Raw genomic sequence first — 24,940 nt, forward strand, 5'->3', positions numbered from 1 at the left:
TTGTACAACGTGCCAGTCATGATGCCACTGATCTAGTTACTGTGTTCCCACTCACCCCTCTCACAATTTCCAAAAAGCAGTGTACTTGTTTGAGAGGGGAATCCCATGGAGTAACCCTGCACTGACTGCCCATCCTTACTCATCTTCCTGGTGGTCACCCAACGCTGCCCGTGAGGCCCTCCCTGGTGGTGTCACCTCTTTACTAAGTACACTAACCACAACATTCCCAGCCTGATGGATGCTCCATGGTGAATCCATCTGCAGCTCCGGGCACTCCCTGCAGCAAATCAGGAGCTATGGCTGAAAATACTTCCTGCCTGGAGTCACTGTGGACACTGGATTTCCCACATTCGGCAGGTGGAGCATTCCACACGGCGAAGTCCTCCTGACATTTTGAACCTCATCAGAAGTCACACAAGACCAGGTTATAGTCCAACAGGTTTATGTGAAATCACAAGACTTCACCTGACAAAGGAGAAGCACTCCAAAAGCTTCTGATTTCAAATAAACCTGTTGGACTATAACCTGGTCATGCACACCTTCTGACCCCAATTCAACACCAACACCTCCACATCATTTTGAATCTCAATTGAATTGAAAGATCTGAAATTCTAAGCCTTAAAAAAAAAAGCTGCCAGTGTTAGGACACAACCACAACGTTCAAGATTGAGATAGAGGGATTTTATTTGTAGTATACGAATAGATAAAGGATTACAAACCTCAACAGGAAAGTTGGAGTTGAGGTACAGAACAGCCATAATCTGACTGAATTGCAGAGAAGACCCAAAGTAGTTCAGTGGCTTGCTTTGCTTCATCATTTTGCCTTTATTGATAGTCTGCGATATTGTACAGTCCCAAACCTTTCATTTCGCTGCCAGTCATGCATACTATTTCTGCCCAGGTCATACCACCAGCTTCAGTCTGTCTTGAGCCATTTCTCTTCTCACAGGCCGCCACTTCTTTTTCTTGTCCCATGATCACAATTCCTAGTTGCCACTCAACAGATCACTGGTATGTTTTAAGCACTTACCTCAACTGCTTCCTTTTGCTCCTATCTCTTGTTGCCCTCTCCCAAGATCTTGCCCTAATCAGCCAGGCCAATGTACCAGAAATCATTGGCCATTTTCAAAATTAGCAATTTTATTCAAATAATCACGTTATAGACAAACTGTACAGAAACTGGTGGTTATTTGACCCAAGTGATCAACAGAATGGTTTTTGCTCCACAAGATGTGGATTGGCAACAGAACATGGTGCAAGAAAAATGTTTTTGGTCAGCATGGTTAAAATTTGGAATGCTCTGCTAGAGACTAGAGGAGACCAGTCACTGGAGCCCTTTAAAAACTATGGGCAGTTATCTAGAATGAAAACAATGCAGGGCTGCTGGAAGGATTAAGAAAAAACATGTTTGAGACTATTTCTGCTTCTCCAGAAACCTACTACACAATGGGCAAAGTGTTTTCCCTCTGCAAGTTACTCATTCTGATTCTTGGTACTTCTCTATGCCTCATCCTAAATCAATCAAACTCTTCTACTACTTTCGCCTTAAATACACATTTGTTACTTGCTTCAATCTCAGCCTGTGGAAGCTCATTCCACATTCTCCCCAACTTGGGAAAGTTTCTCCTGAATTCCCAACTGGATTTAAGTGACTGACTTACATTTATAGCCCTTCATTCTAGTCACACCCATCAGCAGAAACATCTTCCTAAGCTGTGTGATCAAACCCTCAGAGACTTTTTTTAAAAAGAAACAAAAAAGCTGGCTATGCAATAGGCACAATTCTTAGCACATCAAATCTGCTCGACATTACATTATTTTCTGATAAGGGAACTAGCAGGGATGGCAGTGCAGGGAGAGCAATGTTCCTCCTGCATGATGTTTGAGGTAAGGGACGCCATTAATGTCCCATCCAAGCACCCAACTCTTGCTCCTCTGTGTTAGGGAACTGGAGCAGAAGTTGGATGAACTTCTGATCATTCGAGAGGCTGAGGCTGTGGCTGTGACAGATAAGAGTTACAGGGAAGAAGTTACTCCTAGGCATGAAGAAAGCTGGGTAACTGTTTGAAGGAGGAAAAAAACAAATAGTCAGTGGAGGGATCCCCTGTGGTCATTCCCCTGAAAACCAAGTATACCCTTTTGGATGCTGTTGGGGGGGGGAAACGACTTACCAGAGGTATGCAGTGGGGCCCAGGTGTCTGGCACAGAGCCTGTCCCTGTTGCACAGAAGGGAAGGAGGGAAAGGAGGGAGTGTCAGTCATTGGGGACTCACTAGTTAGAGGCTCAGATAGGTTTGTTGGGAATGAACGCGACTCTCAGTTGGTGCGTTACCTCCCAGGTGCCAGGGTCTGAGATGTCTTGGATCAAATCTTTGGCGTCCTGAAGGGAGAGTGCGACCAGCCTCAAGTTGTGGTCCACGTAGGTACCAACGACATAGGTAGAAAGAAGGATAGGGGTGTAAGGCAGGATTTCAGGGAACTAGGGTGGAAGCTGAGAACGAGTACAAGCAGAGTTGATATCTCTGGTTTGTTACCCGTGCCACGTGATAGCAAGGCGAGGAACAGGGGGAGATATCAGCTGAACACGTGGCTGCAAGAATGGTGCAGGGAGGGAGGGTTTCAGGTACTTGGATAATTGGGGCTCATTCTGGGGAAGGTGGACTCTGTACAAACAGGAGGGTCTTCACTTGAACCAGAGGGGTACAAATATCCTGGGTGGGAAATTTGCTATTGCCATTCGGGTGGGTTTAAACTAGCTCAGCAGGGGGATAGGAACCTGAGGTGTAGCTGCAGTGCACAGGAGGATGGGAACCTGAGGTGTAGCTGCACTGCACAGGAGGATGGGAACCTGAGGTGTAGCTGCAGTGCACAGGAGGATGGGAACCTGAGGTGTAGCTGCACTGCACAGGAGGATGGGAACCTGAGGTGTAGCTGCAGTGCACAGGAGGATGGGAACCTGAGGTGTAGCTGCACTGCACAGGAGGATGGGAACCTGAGGTGTAGCTGCAGTGCACAGGAGGATGGGAACCTGAGGTGTAGCTGCAGTGCACAGGAGGATGGGAACCTGAGGTGTAGCTGCAGTGCACAGGAGGATGGGAACCTGAGGTGTAGCTGCAGTGCACAGGAGGATGGGAACCTGAGGTGTAGCTGCAGTGCACAGGAGGATGGGAACCTGAGGTGTAGCTGCAGTGCACAGGAGGATGGGAACCTGAGGTGTAGCTGCAGTGCACAGGAGGATGAGTGTAGGGAGGACAAGATTTCATGGTGACAGGAACGTGCTGGCAGACAGGAAGCTGGTTTGAAGTGTGTCTACTTCAACGCCACGCCAGAAGTATCCCAAATAAGGTAGGTGAGCTTGCAGCATGGATAGAGCAGGGCAAGGAATGGATGTTGCAGGTTCCAGGGTTTAGATCTTACATTAAAGAACACGCAAGGTGGTAAAAGAGAGGGAGGTGTGGCCTTGTTAGTCAAGGAAAGCACAACGGTGGCTGAAAGAACTGTTGATGAGGACTCGTCTACTGAGGTAGTGTGGGCTGAGGTTAGAAACAGGAGGAGACGTCACACTGCTTGGTGTTTTTTTTTTAAAATATAGGCCTCCACAGAGTTCCAGGGAGGTGGGAGAGAGGATTGGCAAAATTATTCTGGGTAGGAGTGACAGGAACAGGGTGTTCATTATGGGGGACTTTAACTTCTCCAACATTGACTGGAAATGCTATAACTGTAGTACAACAGATGGATCAGTTTTTGTCCAATGTGCACAGGAGGGTTTCCTGACAGTTATGTCAAAGGGTTGAAAAGAGGGGAGGCCACACTGGATCTGGTGCTTGGTAATGAACTAGGCCAGACATTTGATTTAGTTGTAGGTGAGCACTTTGGAGAGAGTGACCATAAGTCATGTTACCTTTAGTTTAGCGATGGAAAGGAGTAAGTACATGCCACCGGTTAAGAGTTATCGATGGGGCAAGGGCAATTATACTGCAATTAGGATGCATAGAATGGGGTAGCAAAATTCAGGGGACGCAGACAATGGAAATGTGAAGCTGGGTTAAGGAACAGATATTGCATGTCCTTAATAGGTATGTCCCTATCAGACAGGGAGGAAGTGATAAGGTAAGGGAACCGTGGTTTACTACAGAAATTGCATCTCTTGTTAAGTGGAAGAGAGAGGCTTATGTTGATGAGACAAGATGGTTCAGATGAGGAGATGGAGAGTTACAGATCAGCTGGGAAGGATTTAAAAGAGAGAGAGTTAAGAAGAGCAAAGATAGGACATGAGCAGTCTTTAGAAAATAGACTAAAGGAGACCCTAAAGCTTTCAATAGGTATGTGAGGAATAAAAGGATAACTAGGGTAGGACTAGGGCCAAAGACAGAAGTGGGAAATTGTGTGTGGACCCTGTGGAAATCAGAGGTGCTAAACAAACATTTCTCATTGGTTTTCACTCAGGAAAAGGAGAATATTGTAGAGAAGATAGATATGAGATATTAGACTAGAAAGGATCGAGGTTAGTTACAAAGCGGTGTTATCAGTTCTAGAATGAGTGAAAGTAGACAAGTCCCCTGGTCGGATGGGATTTATCCGAGGATTCTCTGGGAAGCTAGGGAGGAGATAGTAGAGCTTTGATATGGAGTCGTCATTATCTACAGGTTTAGTACCAGAGGACTGGAGGATCGCAAATGTTGTGCCCTTGTTAAAGGGCAGTAAAGATGACCCAGGTAATTATAGACCAGTGAACCTTACTGTTGCTGTAGGAAAGGTTTTGGAAAGGATAAGATTTATAATCAACTCGTAAGCAACTTGATTTCATCTAGTCAACATGGTTTCGACAAAGGCAGGTCGTGTCTCACAAACCTCATTGAGTGTTTTGAGAAGGTGACCAAGTATGTAGATGAGGGAATGGCAGTTGGCGTGGAGTACATGGACTTCAGTAAAGCCTTTGACAAGGTTCCGCATCGTAAGATATTGGAGAAAATGCAGAGGCATGGGATTGAGGGTGATTTAGCAGTTTGGATTAGAAACTGGCTTTCTGGAAGAAGGCAAGAGTGGTGGTTGATGGAAAATATTCAGCCTGGAGTCCAGTTACTAGTGGTGTGCCACAAGGATCTGTTTTGGGACCACTGCTGTTTGTCATTTTTATAAATGACTTAGAGGCATGCATAGGGGGATGGATTAGTAAACTTGCAGACGACACTAAAGTCAGTGGAGTAATGGACAGTTTGGAAGAATGTTACAGGTTGCAGGGGGACTTGGATAAACTGCAGCATTGGGCTGAGGGGTGGCAAATGGAGTTCAAAGCAGCTAAATGTGAGGTAATGCACTTTGGGAAGAATAAAAGGAAGGCAGAGTACTGGGTCAATGGAAAGATTCTTGGTAGTGTGGATGTGCAGAGGGATCTTGGAGTCCATGTACATAGATCCCTGAAAGTTGCCACCCAGGTGGATAGTGCTGTTAAGGAGGCATACGGTGGGTTAGGTTTCATTGGTAGAGGAATTGAGTTCCGGAGCCGCAATATCATGCTGCAACTAAACAAAATGCTAGTGTGGCCACACTTGGAATATTGTGTCCAGTTCTGGTTGCCATATTTCAGGAAGGACATGGAAACATTGGAAAAGGTGCAGAGGAGATTTACCAGGATGTTGCCTGGTCTGGAGGGAAGGTCTCATGAGGAAAGGCTGAGAGATTGGAAAGGCTGTTCTCATTGGAAAGGCAGCGGCTATGAGGGGATTTGATCAGAGGGTTAGATAGGGGAGACAGTGAAAGTCTTTTTCCTAGGATGATGACGTCAGCTTGTACAAGGGGGCATAACTACAAATTGAGGGGTGATAGATTTAAGACAGATGTCAGAGGCAGGTTCTTTACACAGAGTGGTAAGGGTGTGGAATGCCCTCTGTCAATGTAGTTAACTCAGCCACATTTGGGAGATTTAAACAATCCTTAGATAAGCACATGGATGATGATGGGATAGTGTAGGGGGACGAGCTGAGAATAGTTCACAGGTCAGCGCAACATAGAGGGCCGAAGGGCCTGTTCTGCGCTGTAATGTTCTATTTCGGGAATTACATTATTTAGGGAATACATTCACGGCATAATTTTGTTTGACTGCAGGAATACATTGCCCAATCAGTACTCCGTCTGCTCCAACATTCGATTAGATCACAGTTGGTAGAAACCTCAAACACTATTTACCAGCCTTTGTGCCATATCTCAGTCCCCTTGTTTAACAAAAACCCATCAATCTCAATCCTGAAAGCTTGAAGTCACACAACAGCAGGTTACAGTCCAACAGGTTTATTTGAAATCAAGGTTTCAGAGCGCTGCTCCATCAGGTGATGTCACCTTTTAGACTATAACCTGGTATTGTGTAACTTTTGACTTCGTTCATCTTAGTCCAACACTAACACTTCTGCATCTTGAAAATTTGAGTCAGCTCTCATCACCCACAACCTTCGAGGAACAAGTTAGACTTTCTGATAGAAGGTGCTCTCTCATTAGCAAGTGGAGGAGATTTGTAGCTCAGGTTGAAGTTCTGCATGTAGGTTTGCTCGCTGAACTGGAAGGTTCGTTTTCAGACGTTTCACCACCATACCAGGTAACAGTGAGCCTCCGGATGAAACATTGGTGGACATGGCCCGCTTTCTGTTTGTGTATTTAGGTTTCCTTGGGTGGGCAACATCATTTCCTGTGGTGATGTCATTTCCTGTTCTTTTTCTTAGGGGTGGTAAATGGTATCCATGTCAATGAGTTTGTTGATAGAAAAATGTCATCCCAACCGAAATTCTAGTGCATGTCTGTTTGTCCTGTCCTAGGGATGGATGTGTTGTCCCAGTCAAAGTGGTGTCCTTCCACATCTGTAAGTAAGGATGCTAGTGAATTGAATCCAACACTGACTTGGATCCCATTTACCACAGAAAAAGAATGGGAAATGTCGTCGCCATGGGAAATGATGTCACCCATCCAAGGAAATCTAAATAGAAATAGAAAGCGGGCCATGCTACCAGTGCCTCATCCAGAGGCTCACTAATAATGATACCTAGTATGGTGACAAAATGTCTGAAACTGAATCTTACAGCTCAGCGAGCAAAACTACATCCAGGTACACCTTTGCCTAAATTCTCACATTAAATTTTAAAATTGCACTTTGAATTTTGTAAGCAATGTCCTTTATCACAACTGATGTATATTTTAAATGTGGATTAAACATATTAAAGTATAAAAACACTCTGAACAGATTTGAATTATATTGATTTATGTGAAACATTTACCATGAAGCTTTATTAAGAAAAAACTGGATAAAAAAAAGTGATTCATCTCAGGTTTATTGAACAAAAATTGGTATATTTTCAAGACATAATCAGGCACTGCGGATAGATAACAAAGCCACCAACCTTTGCTATTTAACGTACTGTCAAACAACCCCTTGTTCAAATTAACAGATCTTGGGACTATTTACAAAATAACAGTACATGAAAACACAGATAAAAGATCAAACTCTTTTTGCTGTTGGGAAAATGGCAATAAGGTCAAATCAAACTTTAAATATAAGGGGAAATATTAATGTAAATCCATTTGTATTTACATTGAAAGGAAAAGACAACAGGTCTATGTACAATTAACTGATATTATTGCAATGCTTTTAAAATGCAGAACTTCAAAATTAATTTCAGTAAAATTATTCAATTACCTACTCGAGCGCAAACTTTGGAACTGAGAAACACCAGAGCAGTGACAGACATCTTTGGAATAAACACAGCAGGGGTCATTCCTGGACCTTGTGCTACCAATAGGATTCCTCAACTGCAAGAAGTGCAGGACAAAAATATGGGTGTTGTATCCTGTGATGCCCCATTGGAAATCTGCATTTGGATATCCACCATGCCTTCCTGCTGGGTGAGGCCAGTCCATGAACGGCACAAGGACAGAGAACAAGCCCAAACATGCACTAAAAACCAAAATGATAAAGGTCAAAGCCGATGCGTTCAATTAAAGGCTTCGGAATTTCCAATCACCAGCCAAGCTGCTCCTGACCTGTTACTCTAGCCATAAGTACATGATTGCAAATTGACAGTGACTGAACTACACTATTTTTATTGTTGCTATTACCCTAGACTTGTAATTAAAAGTGAATAATGCTCTCTAGAAAATTTTCTGGAATTGAAGCTATGTGATAAATATTTTAAATGCAAGGAAAAAGAAAATACACATCAGTCTGCTCCACAAGGAGCCCATTATTAATCCACCTTCACCACACTGTAGATCTTGTTGACGAACCAAAAACAGGCAAAAAATCCAATAGTTCCTGAAACAAAGAGAAACAATTAGGGCACCAAGAATTAATGTAACTTGCACATGTTAGTATTATAAACAAAAAAGCCATCATCATCTAGTGATCATCAATTTTAAAAGGTTTCACTGGTTACAGCAACAGTGGATCGTGCTGCTCAAGTTGTACTCATTTATTCACTGACATTACATTGAAACATTTATACAGTTAAGAATACTAAAGTAATACATTGTATAAACAATATTAACACTCATTATAACTCTGCTCAAGGAACGTTACCTCCTGTAAACTTGATAAAGAATAATCAAACAGGATGCATTGCCTCATAACTGCAACCTACAAGCATTCCTGCGATACAACACAGGATATTACAAAGGAGAATGGAAATAAAATCCTTGAAGAGGTGAGAAAATAAAAAAGGGTGAGAGATTTGGGGAACATTGTGGTTATGTTCCTGGAATCTGGTGGCTGGACAGAATGACATTCAGTGACAAAAATTTACATCCAAACATGTCAGATGGTGGAATGTAATTTCAATTAAATATAATGATGAATGATCAGCATGGATATCAAAAGGGAAAGTTTTGCTTCACCAAACTTGTCAATTTTCTTTCTGACAAGGAGGTTACAGTGTATATACAATGGTAATGCAGTAGATGGATTTTTAAACAAGGTCTTCAGGTGTTCCAGAACAGTATAATGAATGAGCTCAGAATTTAGACAGTGGACAAGAGGCAGAGTATGTTGCAAGCAGAAACCAGAGAGTGGGACCAAAGTGCAGTTATTCAGATGTTGGGAATTGATGTTCCACCAGGATCAGGCTGGGACCACTGGAGTCGAAAAATGTGGTGCTGGAAAAGCACAGCAGGTCAGGCAGCATCTGAAGAGATCAGACAAAATGTCAACTTTCAACTCTGACTCTCCAGCACCTGTAGTCCTCACTTTCTCTGAGCCACTGTAATTCAAACTTTACCCTAACAATTTGAACTCTGAAATCAAAAACATTTAAGTTTGCAGGAGACACCAAACGTTTGTGGAGGGTACAAACGGCACTGAGGAAAGACTAACATGCAGGAGGACATTAATCAACTTACAAAATAGCCAAATAAATCAACAAATAAGGTTCAACACATAAATGCAAGGTTATTGCTTTGGGTGGAAGAACAGAAACATCACAGGAGTTGGAAGGTGCAGTTCAATTAGTACTGACCAGCTTTCCAGATTCAACAATTTCAGATCAAAGCCTCTTTATATTTATCTATTCTCAAAATGCGTCCAGGTCAACATTTATTATCTATCCCTAATTACCTTTAAGATAGCAGACAGCGGTCTTTTTGAAAAAGACTGACTGGGTCAGCCACTTGCGGGTCTGCAATTACACATCAGGCGGCTATCTACGGATAATTCATGTCTTTGAGTGAAGGCTGTTTAAACAAATTCACCTGCTAATATTCTGCTGATTTCTTGGCCATTATAACTGACATTGATAATGAACTTACATTTCCCAGTTGCCATGGCTGGATCTGAACACATACTTTTGGGTTATTCATTGAAATGTCGATAGCTAATGTACCCCTCAAATCAATTTCCCCTAAACAATGTATTGCAAAGGGCTCAGGAGATAAGATTTATGGTTACTCGGAAAAACCACACAGTTTGATTAGATGGTCAGCATGGCTTTTTTTTGGGGGGTGGGGGTGCCTCACAAATCTTATTGAATTCTTTGAGGAAGTGACAAAACACATTGATGAAGGTAGAGCAGTGGATGTTCTGTTGAGCAAGGCATTTTGATAAGGTTCCACATGGTACCATCATTCAGAAAGGCATGGGATACAGGGAAACGGTCTGTCTTGACGCAGAATTGGCTGGCTCAGACAATAGACAATAGGTGCAGGAGTAGGCCATTCTGCCCTTCGAGCCTGCACCACCATTCAATATGATCATGGCTGACCATCCTCAATCAGTATCCTGTTCCTGCCTTATCTCCATAACCCTCGATTCCACTATCCTTGAGAGCTCTATCCAACTCTTTCTTAAATGAATCCAGAGACTGGGCCTCCACTGCCCCCTGGGGCAGAGCATTCCACACAGCCACCACTCTCTAGGTGAAGAAGTTTCTCCTCATCTCTGTCCTAAATGGTCTACCCCGTATCTTTAAGCTGTGTTCTCTGGTTCGGCACTCACCCATCAGCGGAAACAGGTTTCCTGACTCCAGAGTGTCCAATCCTTTATTAATCTTATATGTCTCAATCAGATTCCCTCTCAGTCTTCTAAACTCAAGGGTATACAAGCCAGTTGCTCCAGTCTATCAGTGTAAGATAGAAAGACAGGGAATAGTGTAGATGGAAAGTATTCAGTCTGGAGCTCAGTGACCAGTAGCATTCCGCAGCAATTGGTTCTGGGACCTCTGCTCTTTGTGATTTTTATAAATGACTTGGATGAGGAAGTGCAAGGGTGGGTTAGTAAGTTTGCCAATAACATGAAGGTTGGTGGGTAGTGTGGGGGGCTGTTGTAGTTTGCAACAGGACCTTGACAGGAGCAGAGCTGGGCTGATATGTGGTAGATGGAGTTCAACTTGGAAAAGTGTGCAGTCACTCTCTTTGGAAGTTCAAATTTGAATGCAGAATACAGGGTAAAGGCAGGATTCTTGGCAGTGTAGAGGAACAGAAGGATCTCGGGGGTCCTTGTCAATATAACCCTCAGATGCCATGCAAGTTGATAGGGTTGTTAAGGTGGCATATGGCCTGTCGGCTTTCATTAGCAGGACAACTGAATTTAAGAACCGCAAGGTTATGCTGCAGCTCTATAAAGCCCTGGTTAGACCACACTTGGAATGTTGTGTTCAGTTGTGGTCGACTCATAAGGATGGGGAAGCTTTAGCAAGAGTGCAGAGAAGGTTTACCAGGATGCTGCCTGGACTGGAGGGAGTGTCTTAGGAAGGAAGGTTGAGGGAGTTCGGGCCTCTCTCATTGGAGCAAATGAGGATGACAGAATCATAGAGATGTACAGCACGAAAACAAACCAACTCAGTCCAACTCGTTCATGCCAACCAGATATCCCAACCCAATCTAGTCCCACCTGCTAGCACCCGGCCCATATCCCTCCAAACCCTTCCTATTCATATACCCATCCAGACGCCTTTTAAATGTTGCAATTGTACTAGCCCCCACCACTTCCTCTGGCAGTTCATTCCATATACGTACCACCCTCTGCGTGAAAAAGCTGCCCCTTAGGTCTCTTTTATATCTTTCCTCTCACTCTAAACCTGTGCCCTCTAGTTCTGGAGTCCTGACGCTCCAGGGAAAACAGCTCCAGCCTATTCAACCTCTTCCTATAGCTCAAATTATCCAACCCTGGCAACATCCTTCCAATAGGAAGGAGACCAGAAATGCACACAACATACCAAAAGTGACCTAACCAATGTCCTGTACAGCTGCAACGTGAAATCTCAACTCCTGTACTCAATACTCTGACCAATAAAAGAAAGCATACCAAACTCCTTCACTATCCTAACTAACTGTGACTTCACTTTCAAGGAGCTACGAATCTGCACTCCAAGGTCTCTGTTTAGCAACACCCCAGGACCTTACCATTAAGTCCTGTTAAGATTTGCTTTCCCAAAATGCAGCACCGCACATTTATCGGAATTAAACTCCATCTGCCATTTCTCAATCCGTTGGCCCATCTGGTCAAGATCATGTTGTAATCTGAGGTAACCTTCTTCCCTGTCCACTACATCTCCAATTTTGGCATCATCTGCAAACTTACTAACTATACCTCAAGCTCACATCCAAATCATTTATATAAATGACGAAAAGTAGCAGACCCAGCACCAACCCTTGTGGTACACCAGTTGTCACAGGCCTCCAGTCTGAAAAACCCTCCACCACCAGTACCACCCTGTCTTCAACCCTCGAGCCAGCTCTGTATCCAAATGGCTAGTTCTCCCTGTATTCCATAAGATTAATCTTGCTAACCTTACTGAACCTTGTCGAACACCTTACTGAAATCCATATAGATCACGTCTACCACTCTGCCCGCATTAATCCTCTTTTTTTACTTCCTCAAAAAACTCAATCAAGTTTGAGAGACATGATTGCCCACGCACAAAGCCATGTTGACTATCCCTAATCTGTCCTTGCTTTTCCAAATACAGGTACATCTTGTCCCTCAGGATTCCCTTCAACTTGTCAGGCTCACTGGTCTGTAGTTCCCGGTTTGTCCTTACCACCCTTCTTAAACAGTGACACCTCATTAGCCAACCTCCAGTCTTCCAGCATCTCACCTGTGACTATCGATGATCCAAATATCTCAGCAAGAGGCCCAGCAATCATGTCTCTCACTTCCCACAAAAGCTCTAGAATACACCCGATTAGGTCCTAGAGATTTATCCACTTTTATGCATTTCATGACATCCAGCACTTCCTCCACCCTAAGAGACATTTTTGAAGATGTCACCATCTATTTCTCTACACTCTATATATTCCATGTTCTTTTCCACAGTAAATACTAATGCAAAATACTCATTTAGTATCTCCCCCATCTCTTGCACAAAGGCCACCTTGACAGAGCTGTACGAGATGATGAGATGTGGAGGTACTGGGGTGGACAAAGTTAAAAATCACAAAACCAGGTTATATCCCAAAAGGTTTATTTGGAAGCACAGCACTTAGAGCATTGCTCCTTCATCAGGTAGCTGATGAAAAAGCATAGACAGAGTGGATAGCCAGAAACTTTTCCCCAGGGCGGAAACGTCTATCACAAGGGGGCATAACTAAGTTAAATGGAGGAAGGTTTAGGGGCCATGTCAGAGGTAAGTTCTTTACACAGAATGGTGGATGTGTGGAACACACTGCCAGCAGTGATAGTAGACTCAGACACGAGGAATATTTAATTAACTCTTGGATAGGCACATGGAAGACAGGTTAGTCTGACTGGAGTGTAGGATAAAAGGTCATTACAACATCGAGGGCCAAAGGACCTGTACAGCGCAGTAATGTTCTAGACCATTTCATAAAATATGTCAAGCTGTCAAAAAGGGGAGGGGAAGTAGCATTATTTGTGTACATCACAGCTGGAGACAAGGGTTGTTGATGAGGGTTTGTCTACTTAGTCAATATGGGTGGAAGTCAGGAATAGAAACGGTGTGGTCATTTCATTGGGTGTTTTCCATAAACCCCCCACAACAGCCAAGAGATGGAAGAACAGATTAGACAGAAGATCTTGGAAAGGTGCAGATGTAACAGTTGTTATGGGTGACTTCAACTTCCCCAATATTAACTAGAAACTCCTCAGTGCAGATGGTCTGGAAGAAGCAGATTTTGTCAAGTGTCCCCCGGAAGGATTCCTGACTATGTCAATGCACAGACTAGAGGGAGGCCATATTTTGGATTGGGTGCTAGGCAATAAGCCAGGTGTCAGATGTCTCAGTGGGAGAGCATTTCAGTGACAGTCACCACAACCACCTCACCTTTACCATAGCCATGGAGGGGGATAGGAACAGACAGTATGGGAAGTTATTTAATTCAGTGAGGGGAAATTATACTGCTATTAGACAGGAGCTACAATACATTGACAGGATGCAGAGCTGGGCTGAGAAGTGACAGGAGTTCAAACTGGATAAATGTGAAGTGATTCATGTTGGAAGGTCAAATTTGAATTCTGAATACAGGATTGGAGACAGAATTCTTGGCAGTATAGAGGAACAGCAGGATCTTGGGGTCCACATACATAGATCCCTCAAAGTTGCCACACAAGTTGAAAGCGTTCAGGCAGCATATGGGGTTTTGGCTTTCATTAACAGGGGGACCGAGTTTAAGAGTCACGAGGTTTTGTTGCAACTCTATAAAATACTGGTAAGACAACGCTTGCAATATTGTGTCCAGTTCTGGTCGACTCATTCTAGGAAGGAGGTAGATGCTTTAGAGAGGGTGCAGAGGAGATTTACCAGGATGCTGCCTGGATTGGAGGGCATGTCTTATGAAGAGAGGTTGAGCGAGCTCAGGCTTTTCACACTGGAGAGAAGAAGAAGGAAGAGAGGTGACTTGATAGAGGTGTACAAGGTAATGAGAGGCTTAGATAGAGTGGATAGACAGAGACCTTTCCCCAGGGCAGAATGGTGGTCATGAAAGGTCATAATTTTAAGGTGATTGGAGGAAGGTACAGGGGAGATATCAGAGGTAGGTTCTTTACGCAGAGTGTGGTGGGTGGGTGGAATGCACTGCCAGCAGTGATCAGAGACATCAGGGAGATTTAAGTGACAGCTGGACAAGCACATAGACGGCAGTAAATTGAGGAGTGTGTAGGCTCGGTTGATCTCAGATTAAGATAAATGCTCAGCACATCGTGGGCCGAAGGGCCTGTACTGTGCTGTGTTCCATGTTCTGAGGTAAAATCTAGAAACCTCAAAAAATGGAAGGCCTCTTTCTAAATTCCAGGACCAACAGCATCACAGATAATTTATCAACCTTTTGTTTGATGTGGACAGTAAGCATGCTATGCCATTCTCTCCAATCTTTCCTGCCACTACAAATGGATCACCAAGCTCCCAATGTGGCAGTGTCTTCCAGAACTGGAAGTCAATGCATCCTCATGCCAATTCATAGGCTGGAGCTTCCAATTAGCTGCACAACCATGCAGCTTCGACAGAATGCTGTGTAACATTGTTCTGGCGTGAGACAGTGCGACTATTGCTCAAAGCCCTGCCAGCTCCTGGCCATTAGATTCTGATTTGATGGCAGGGCCAGCTTCTTCATCATAACCCCAAGTTCAAAGCCCTCTTTGTCATACAGGGTCAAAAGTACAGAAACAGACCCTTCGGTCCAACTCCTCCATGCCAACCAGGTTTCCCAAACTGAACTAGTCCCATTTACCTGCATTTGGCCCATATCCTGCTAAAATGTTTCCTATTCATGTACCTGTCAAAAGATCTTTTAAAATGTGTAATTTTACTCACTGCTAACACTTCCTCTGACAGTTAATTCCACAAACACATCCTCTACATGAACAAAGTTGCCCTTCAGGTCCCTTTTAAAATTGTTCCCCCTCACCTTAATTGTAAACTTAGATAATCACCTTCATGGTCCACAATACCAATTTTGGTATCATGCGCAGACCTACTAACCATGCTTCCTATATCCTCATACAAATTGTTGATATGACAACAAAAACACACAGGACCAAGCACCTATTCCTGCAGCACACCACTGGTCACAGGCTTCCGTCCAAATAACAAACCTCCCCATCCAACCACCTATCCAATATGGCATCCAATTGGTTAACTCTCCCTGGATCCCATATGATCTAACTTTACAAACCAGTCTATCATGTGGAACTTTATTGAATGCCTTGTTAAAGTCCATGAAGACAACTTGTACTGCTTTGCCTTCATCTATCCCCTTGGTCACAGACTCCAAAAAAAAACCTCAAATCAAGTTTGAGACACAAAGTCATGCTGACCAACCCTAATCAGTGCTGAAAATGTGTTGCTGGAAACGCGCAGCAGGTCAGGCAGCATCCAAGGATCAGGAGAATCGACGTTTCGGGCATGAGCCCTTCTTCAGGAAGATTCCTGAACAAGGGCTAATGTCCGAAACGTCGATTCTCCTGCTCCTTGGATGCTGCCTGACCTGCTGCGCTTTTCCAGCAACACATTTTCAGCTCTGATCTCCAGCATCTGCGGTCCTCACTTTCTCCAACCCTAATCAGTCCTTACCTCCCCAAACGCATGTCTTAATCATAAACTGGAAGCCAACGGGACAATACTAGAGCCTCGCATTGACATAAATGATTTTGGGATCCAGTATTTAAGTAATTTGAGAGACGACGCAGTGAATGGAGCAAATTAAAAGAGGAATAGGTGGGTCTGTTGGACTCCCTTCCCCCACTGCGGTTCTCCCCACCTTATACCTGGCTGTGTTGTAGACTCATTTGATGGAGACTGATCACTGTGACTGATCAGTAACTCCACTATTGTCATAACATATGACTACCAGTTTAAGAGAAAGTGTATTAACTAAATTTTGGCCTTTATCAGCAAATAATTCTTACGACCTTCTTGCACAATAATCAGTCCATTAATTACAGAAAACTCCATTCTCACTCAGGCAAAAAGTTCCTGCTTTTCTTCGCACCAGAATACTTCTAATAACATTACCAAAAAGATGAACTCAAATTCTTAATTCAGAAGTAGTAACAAAGAGGATTGATGAGAGCAGAATGGTGGACATAAACGTTTTACTGAAATCTGTACAGATTAACAAAGCTCCTCATGGTAGACTGGTGAACAATGTTAGATCTCATGGAATACAGGGAGAATTAACCATTTGGATACAGAGCTGGCTCAGGAGGTAGAAGAGGGTTGTTTTTCAGACTGAAGACCTGTGACCAGTGGAGTGCCACAAGGATCGGTGCTAGGTCCACTGCTTTTCGTCATTTACATAAATGATTTGAATATGAGCATAAGGGGTATATAGTTAGTAAGTTTGCAGAGGACACCAAAATTGGAGGTTTCGCGGACAGCAAAGCTTACCTCAAAATACAACAGGATCCTGATCAGATGGGCCAATGGGCTGAGGAGTGGCAGATGGAGGTCAATTTAGATAAATGGGAGGGGCTGCATTTTGGAAAGACAAATTAGGGCAGGACTTCTACACTTAATGGTAAGGTCCTAGGGAGTGTTGCTGAATAAAGAGACCTTGGAGTGCAGGTTCATAGTTCCTTGAAAGTGGAGTTGCAGGTAGATAGGATAGTGAAGGCGGTGTTTGGTATGCTTTCCTTTATTGGTCAGAGTATTGAATATAGGAGCTGGGAGGTCATGCTCCAGCTGTACAGGACATTTGTTAGGTCACTTTTGGAATATGGTGTGCAATTCTCCCTCCTATTGGAAGGATGTCATGAAACTTGAAAGGGTTCAGAGAAGATTTAAAGATGTTACCAGGGGTGGAGGATTTGAGCTACAAGGAGAGGCTGAATAGGCTGGGGCTGTTTTCCCTGGAGCATTGGAGGCTGAGAGGTTTATAAAGTCATGAGGGGCATAGATAGGATAAATAGACAAAGTCTTTTCCCTGGGTTGGGGGAGTCCAGAACTAGAGGGCATAGGTTTGGGGTGAGAGGAGAAAGATATAAAAGAGACCTAAGGGGCAACTTTTTCACGCAGAGGGTGGTGAGTGTATGGAATGAGCTGCCGAGGAAGAGGTGGTGGCTGGTATAATTACAGCATTTAAAAAGGCATCTGGATGGGTTTAATGAATAGGAAGAGTTTAGACGGATATGGGCCAAGTACTGGCAAATGGGACTAGATTAGGTTAGATATCTGGTCAGCATGGATGAGATGGACTAAAAAGGTCTGTTTCCATGCTGTACATGTCTATGACTCTATGACTACTGGATTTTAACTTTAATTAGCAATTAACAAAAACACTTTTCTGGTGTTTGAAAACTGAGATACAGTTTTGTATCTGCATATTTCTAAATGATGGGTTGCTCATCGGTTGGTTTCAATTTGAAATTCGTAAGTTATCATAACAGCAGTAACCAGGGCTTCAGATGCATTATTCTGCATAGCAACCAAAATAATTTACCAACAATGCACGTAGAAGTTCCGGAATCAAAAGCTCATTTTTAGTATATCATGTCTTTGAAGTTCTCTCCTCCATGGTACAACAGTCACTAATATATTAATGCAAAAAGAACAATGCAGCTTTGTTTTTCAAAGGTTCCATTCTCATTTGGCAAACCTCTGAGCACAGCAGACAAAAGTACCAAGGATTAGAGATGCATGACCAACCTACTGATTGCAAACTATTTCTCAGGACGTATTTTCTCAAACTGTCACAACTGGTTTATCCAATTAGAAACTTAGAGAGCTGACCTTCATTTCTTCTCTGGAAGTCATCCCAAACCAATAAACAATGTCAGGGAACAGGAGGAAATACATTACCAATCAAGCTTTCGCATAACCATTTTGATGGCAGGGCCAGCTCCATCATTACCCCAATTTTAAAGTCTTCCATGGTAACTGAAACTGGAGCTCCAACTGCTCTCCATCACAATGTCTGTGCAACCAGCATTAGTTATTACTAATATTGTCCCACAGCATGCTTCCTTTGCAAATCTATTTCTTCTGGTTATTGATATTTTTACACTTTTATTCATTGATGCGGGTATCTCTGACTAGACTGACCCCCTAATTCTAGCCAATCCTAGTAGTCCAGAGGTTAAGGGTTAAGAGTCAGCTACACTTGTTGGTCTGGAGTCATACCTCTGCCAGATCAAATATAATTGCACCTTTCCTTCTATGAGGAGGAGGAGAAGTAGGCCATTCAGCCCGTCAAGTCTGTTCTGGAATTCAATGAGATTATAGCTGATCTGACAATCCTCAACTCTGATTCTTTTATTGGTTAAAAATCTCAGCTTGGATATACTGACAGCCATCTGTGGTAAATAACTATATTCACTACCCTCCAGAAATTCCTCACGTCTATTTTTTAAAAACTCACTTCATGGGGTTTAGGTTTTGCTGGCAAAGCCAGTTTGTATTTCCAAGTATGGGGACGGCAAACACGAGGGGACACAACTTTAAAGTGAGGGGAGATAGGTATAAGACAGATGTCAGAGGCAGTTTCTTTACTCAGAGTAGTAAGGGTATGGAATGCTTTGCCTGCAACGGTAGTAGATTCGCCAAGTTTAAGTGCATTTAAGTCATCATTGGACAGGCATATGGACGTATATGGAATAGTGTAGGTGGGATGGGCTTCAGATTAGTATGACAGGGCAGCGCAACATCGAGGGCCGATGGGCCTGTACTGCACTGTAATGTTCTATGTTCCCATCTCAAATTGCTTAGGTATGGTTAAGAATCAACCACATTGCTATGCATCTGGAGTTACACATAGACCAGACCAGAGAAGGATGGCAATTTCCTTTCCCAAGAGCCTTTTGTAAACCAGATGAGTTTTTCCAACAAACAATAGTTTCATTAGGAGACTGTAAACTAGTATCCAGGTATAGCTGGTTATAAGGGAGGCAAATGGAATACGCATATAAAAAGGGGAAGTGTTGCTGCAACTATACATGGAATAAGGAAGACCGCACCTGAAAAACGCTATATAATTTTGATCCCTTTACTTGAAGGATGTAGTCGTACTGGAGGCACTTCAGAGAAGGTTCACGAGAAAGATTTCAGAGATGAGGGCTTTGTCTTGAGACACTGCGCATTTTAGGCCTACTAATTCTGGAGTTTAGAAACATGAGAGGAGACCTGGTTGAGGTAGAAAGAATGCTTCCTCATGCACCAACGTCCTTTCCAACTCAACTAATTTGATCAGTAGTGCTGGTGCTGAACCACGAGTGATGGACATGGAAATCTCCCACCCAGGGTACAATCTGTGTCCTTGCCCCACAGTGCTGCTTGAAAGTGTTATTCAACATGGAGGAGTTGGATTCTTTAGCTAAAGGGGGCAAAAAGTAATAATCAGCAGGCTTGCTTGTCCATGATTAGGGAGCTGAAGGAACATCTAGCAGGCAATGACCACATTATGACAGAATTCACCTGCAGTTAGAGGGAGAGAAACTGGAATCAGATGTAATGGCATTACAATTATTACTCAAAAATACAGAAACAGACCCTTCATTCCAACTCATCCATAATAACCAGGTTTCCCAAACTAAACTAGTCCCATTTGTTTGCGTTTGGCCCATATCCCTCTAAACCAATCCTTTCCACATGCTTGCCTAAATACCTTTTAAATGTTGTATGCGTACCTGCATCTAATTCTCTCTCTGGCAGTTCACTCCATATCTGCACCAGCCCGTGTGGAAAAAACTGCCCGTCAGGCAACTTAAATCTATCCCCTCTCAGCTTAAGCCAATACTCCCAATCCTTGGGAAAAGACCTTATCGCTGCCCCTCATGACTTTATAAACCTCGATAAGGTCGCTCCTCAACCTCCCATGCTCCACGAAATAAAAAGTCCCAACCTATCCAGCCTCCCCATATAACTCTAACCCTCCAGCCCCAGTAACATCCTGGGGAAATTTTTTTCTGCACTCTTTCCAATTTAACAATTTCCTTCTTAACAATAGAGTGATGAGAAGTGTATATTATTCAAAGTGACATCACCAATGCCCTGTACCAGTACACATGTTTCAACTCCTATACTCAATGCATTGACCAATGAATGCAAGTGTACCGAACGCCTCATTCACCATCCTGTCTACTTGTGATTCTAAGTAAATGAAGACTGAGGGAGAAGCTGACCAGAGGCGAATGGAATGGAGGCCTAATGGAACAATGGCAGGAGTTTCTGGGAATAATTCAGGAGGCACAGTAGAAATTCATCCTAAGGATAAGAAACAAACTGAGGGGAGGAGGAGTGGCATCAGGGACAGCGTAAAAGCAAACAAAGTGGTTCAGGTTTGTGAGAAGCCAGAGGACTAGGAACTGTTTAAAAACCAGAGGACAACTTAAAAAAGCAATAAGAGATGACAAGGTAAAATTAGAATTAGTTCTTAATGTAAAAGATTACAAGATACATTTTTTACAGCTACAACAGAGGCAGGAGTAGACACTGAACTGCTGGAAAATGAAGCTGAGAAAGCATTAATGGAGAAAAAAAAAGGAGGGAATTGATATTTTTCATTAGTTTTCAGTGGAAGACACCAGCAGCATACCAGAACTTCAAGAGGGTCAGAGGGCACTAGTGTGTGTAGAGGCCATTACTAAGGAGAAGTTGCTGGGAAAGCTGAAGAGTCTGAAGACAGATGAATCACCTGGATCAGGTGGACTACAACCCAGAGTTGCAAAAGTGGCACTGGTGATTGTTCACTAGAGTGAGAGGTTCCCAGAGGACTGGAAATTGGTTAATATAAAACCCCTGTTCAAGACAGGAAGGAGGCAGAAGACAGGAAACTATACGCCAGCTCGCCAGACCTCAGGCATTGGTAAGATTTTACTGACTGTGATTAAGAAAAAGTGATTGTGGTGCACATGGAAGTGTATGGTAAAAGATGGCAGAGTCAGCATGGCTTCATCAGGGGAGATCATACCTGATAAACTTGTTAGAAATCTTTGGAGGTGGTAACAAACAACTTAGGCAAAAAGAAAAGGCCAATATGATCTGCTGTGGAGGCCACATCATGGAGTGTAGGTTAGAGAGCGCGCGAGACTGAGGGGGGGGGGGGGGGGGGGATCAAGTTTGACAGGGAGAAGGCAGAGGAATGGGATGAACATATCAGCCATGATCAAATGGCAGAGCAGACTCGACAGACCAAATAGCTTAATTCTACTCCTATGTTTTATAGTCTCATGTCTAACCTGAACTTGATGTAAACTAAGTATCAGGTAATGATCTTATTTAGTAGTTTAAAAAGGATGGTGAAGTTCTTGAATATTTAAGCAGCTTTCTTCAGATAATCTTAATTTTAGATTAACTGGAATGGGGTCAATTCAGTAATTTCCTCTAATTTTCTGACATATTTTGGAACAAGTTGTTTGGATATGTTGCAACACCTTCAGCACAGGTGGGATTTGAACCCAGATATTCTAGCCCAGAACTAGGAACACTACTGCTGAGCCACAAGAGGCCAATGAGTAACTTTTTCTTCCCTCCTCATTGAAGCGAGAGGTATTTATTGGGAAAAGAGCCTTTTATTCTGGGTATTGAGTGTCAACACTATGCATTCCCCAGGTCAATGCTGAAGCTAACAAGTGTTAGCACCTCACCCAGAAATCAGCTCCACCTGCACAAATGAGGGCACCTTCAGCTATGGCTGAGGGCTTAATCTGATGGACTCAAAAACCAATCAGGGGAGCCTTGCACAAGTTTGCCTTCTATTTACCATGTGTCTGCAAGGAGACAGTGGAACAGCTGAAAGGTCAATGAACTAGTAATCCACAACCTCAAACCATGTTCAGGGAATACTGTTCAATTCCAACTAGGGCAGGCAGTGAAATATGAATTTACTGAAAAATCTGGAATTAAAAGCTAGTTTAATAGCAAGAGCAGAAGCATTTTCAATTCTTGTAAAAACCCATCTGGCATTTTAATATCCTTCAGGGAGGAAATCTGTTACCCTTACTTGATCTAATCTACATGACCAACAGCAATGTGGTCGACTCTTAACTGCCCTTTGGGTAATTAAGGATGGGCAATAAATGCTAGGCATCCACTTTCCATCAACAAAAAAATCCAATATTTCCAACTGCCCACAGAATGTACCTGCCTGTCTTCACTCATCATAAGTCACTGTGTTTAACAATTTGCAGTGATGTGCTGGGAACTGTGCATCCCAATGTTCGGGGTGGATTTATCCAATAAAGCAGATTACAGAATAAAAAAAAAGAGTGCTCTAAAGAGGAACAAACTGACTAACTGATGTAGCACTTTCCACATGCCAAAGTGCTGTACAGAGTCATTAAAGAACTTGCGAAGTCCAATCATGATTGGATGCAGCTAGTTTTCGAACACATTTTATCCCTCCCCTGATTGGATGTGCATACCGGTGCCAATGTGCAAGCAGAGGGTGAATTGTCAAACTAGCAGTGGTGCTTTCGTCCAGACTGAAAATGCTCGAATTGTTCTCGTTACACTTGAAGGGCATTCAGAAAACTCTGAAATTATTAACTTCACAGATACTGATTGATGCAGCCTTCACTCTCCCAAGCCCACCTTATTCAACCCAACAACATCATAGCCCACCCAGTGTACTTCTAAAGAGCAATCTCTTGGAAATAAAATAATTGCCAAAGCTAGCTATTGAGTCTTGGGAGTTATCAACTCTAATACAAAAAAACCCAAAGGCTGGACAGAAGACCCACCCTCAAAAGAACAAGCTTTTTATAAATCAAATTTCCTTGCGCAGTTTGTCCCTGCTCTGCAATATTTCCAGGAATCAGCTTTACAGCTCTGCATCCAGTTAAGATTAGAAGTTACAAAAGGTGTTAAAAGCCTGCTTCATTTCGATTTCATTTAACAACGTAACAGGGCTTTGCCTCAAAGGAACGTGAGTGAGCAACAAGACAGGCAGAAGCAAACAGGGTCACACTGAAAGGAAACCCACTTTCCTTTTTGTTGAATGAGAACAGTTTCATTTAAGTGACTTGTTTAGTCTGTCAATCTATTGATTTTAAAATGAAATCATAACTGCAACCTGCTTCACTGTAACAATTATTCACTTTACAAAGTGCAAACATAAATCCGGTGTGCAGTGATGAAGTAGGTACAAAGTGATCATTCACCCAGATCTGCCTCATTTTAATAGCCCAAGAGCATCTATAATTGCAACTCAACATGTCAAGAACAAAAACAGCTGTTCACTTTACAAAACTGAAATATATACTATTAATAAATGTCATCACAATTTTTCATAAAATGCATTATTGATCATTCTTGTGATATTTGTGAGCCTGTACTTAATTGCACTTCATTAAGACATTTATCAGATATTGAGGAAATGAAAGTTTCAGCAGAGCTCAAATTATAGCAGCCATTGTTATAGACTGCAAGGTTTGTAATTTTAGATTCAATATCATCCTTTTTATTTCTCAAATGATAATGAAATGATAATCAGAAATAGCTGTTCACAAATCAAATGTTATATCTAATTTAATAATTTGTCTTTACTTTGAATAGGTTGTATTATTTATACATGCTAAGAGTCACATGGCAGTACAAAAACATGATGCTATTGAACTAAGATAACATGCTGCTGAACTATTTTCCTGACATTCATCAGACAGATGCAAGAACACCAACTTTTAAAGAGCTCAACAATTTGTATTGTATGTAAAAAGGGTGCTGACTGGTTGAAGCATAGCTGTGGAGAATGCAAGAGGGTACAGCTGTCACCCATACTTTTGCTTAGTTGAAAAGGGCACAATTGGATATATTCTGTCTGTAGAGAAAAAGGCCCTGCATATGAATACATGTGGCTCATTCATATTTGCTAGAAGCTACTTTGCGAGCCTGACTGTTCACCTCAAACTGGTTGCAATCCTCAACAGAACCCGAATTAGTCAGCAAGTGCTGGTTAATCGCAGAGTATCGAAGGTTTGCTGTGATCATGTTCTCAGTTTCGCAAGTGCAGATTAGTGAGTACGGTCATGATAAAATGTTTCAAACAGGTGAAGGGAGGTGCAGTTTAATCCGATTCAGACGTTGGGAATGTGGCTTTGGTGTCTGGCACCACAATCACTGAAATTCATGTACCGTAAATGTTCATTTGGCTTGACAGCAGCATGCGGTTAATCAAGACCGCCATTCATCTCTCTCAAATCAAATCTCCAGAGTCAAGATAGTGTGGGGGTGGGGGTGGGGGGTGGTGGTTTGGCAGGGTTTGGTTCCTGATCTAGGGGCTTGGCCTCTTGTGGGCATCTTGCAGAGCCAGCCACATCCACACCATCACACACATTTTAAATTGCTCAAGCAATGGCTACTTTTTTGTCTTCCCACATTTTCTGTGTCCCACAGTGAAGTCGGTTAGGGACTGGCCCCATGCAGCCCCAGATCCATGGCCTGCTCTGGCTCTGGGTTTCAGAGGCTTCAATGTTGGCAGTGGAGGAACCCAAAGCCAGGACCCCACCTACCAATGACAGATGGCAATGTCTGGAACAGAAGGCAAGACCAGGCCTCTGGCTCCAGCTTGGACACCGCGGTGGAGGA

The 24,940-nt window shown here is 43.0% G+C and overlaps 1 protein-coding gene across 1 annotated transcript in view; it reads right to left on the reverse strand.

The window, feature by feature from the left end:
• Positions 1 to 7,298: 7,298 nt before the first annotated feature.
• The window catches only part of LOC140496092 (transmembrane 9 superfamily member 2-like), a 122,747-nt gene continuing 105,105 nt past the window's right edge, over positions 7,299 to 24,940 (reverse strand). The window contains exon 17 of the mRNA XM_072595630.1: positions 7,299 to 8,295. Within this exon, the coding sequence (XP_072451731.1) occupies positions 8,228 to 8,295 (68 nt within the window). The 3' untranslated portion in view covers positions 7,299 to 8,227. The remainder of the gene's footprint in view (positions 8,296 to 24,940) is intronic.

The sequence above is a fragment of the Chiloscyllium punctatum genome, chromosome 25 (assembly GCF_047496795.1).
Source record: "Chiloscyllium punctatum isolate Juve2018m chromosome 25, sChiPun1.3, whole genome shotgun sequence".
NCBI lineage: Eukaryota > Metazoa > Chordata > Chondrichthyes > Orectolobiformes > Hemiscylliidae > Chiloscyllium > Chiloscyllium punctatum.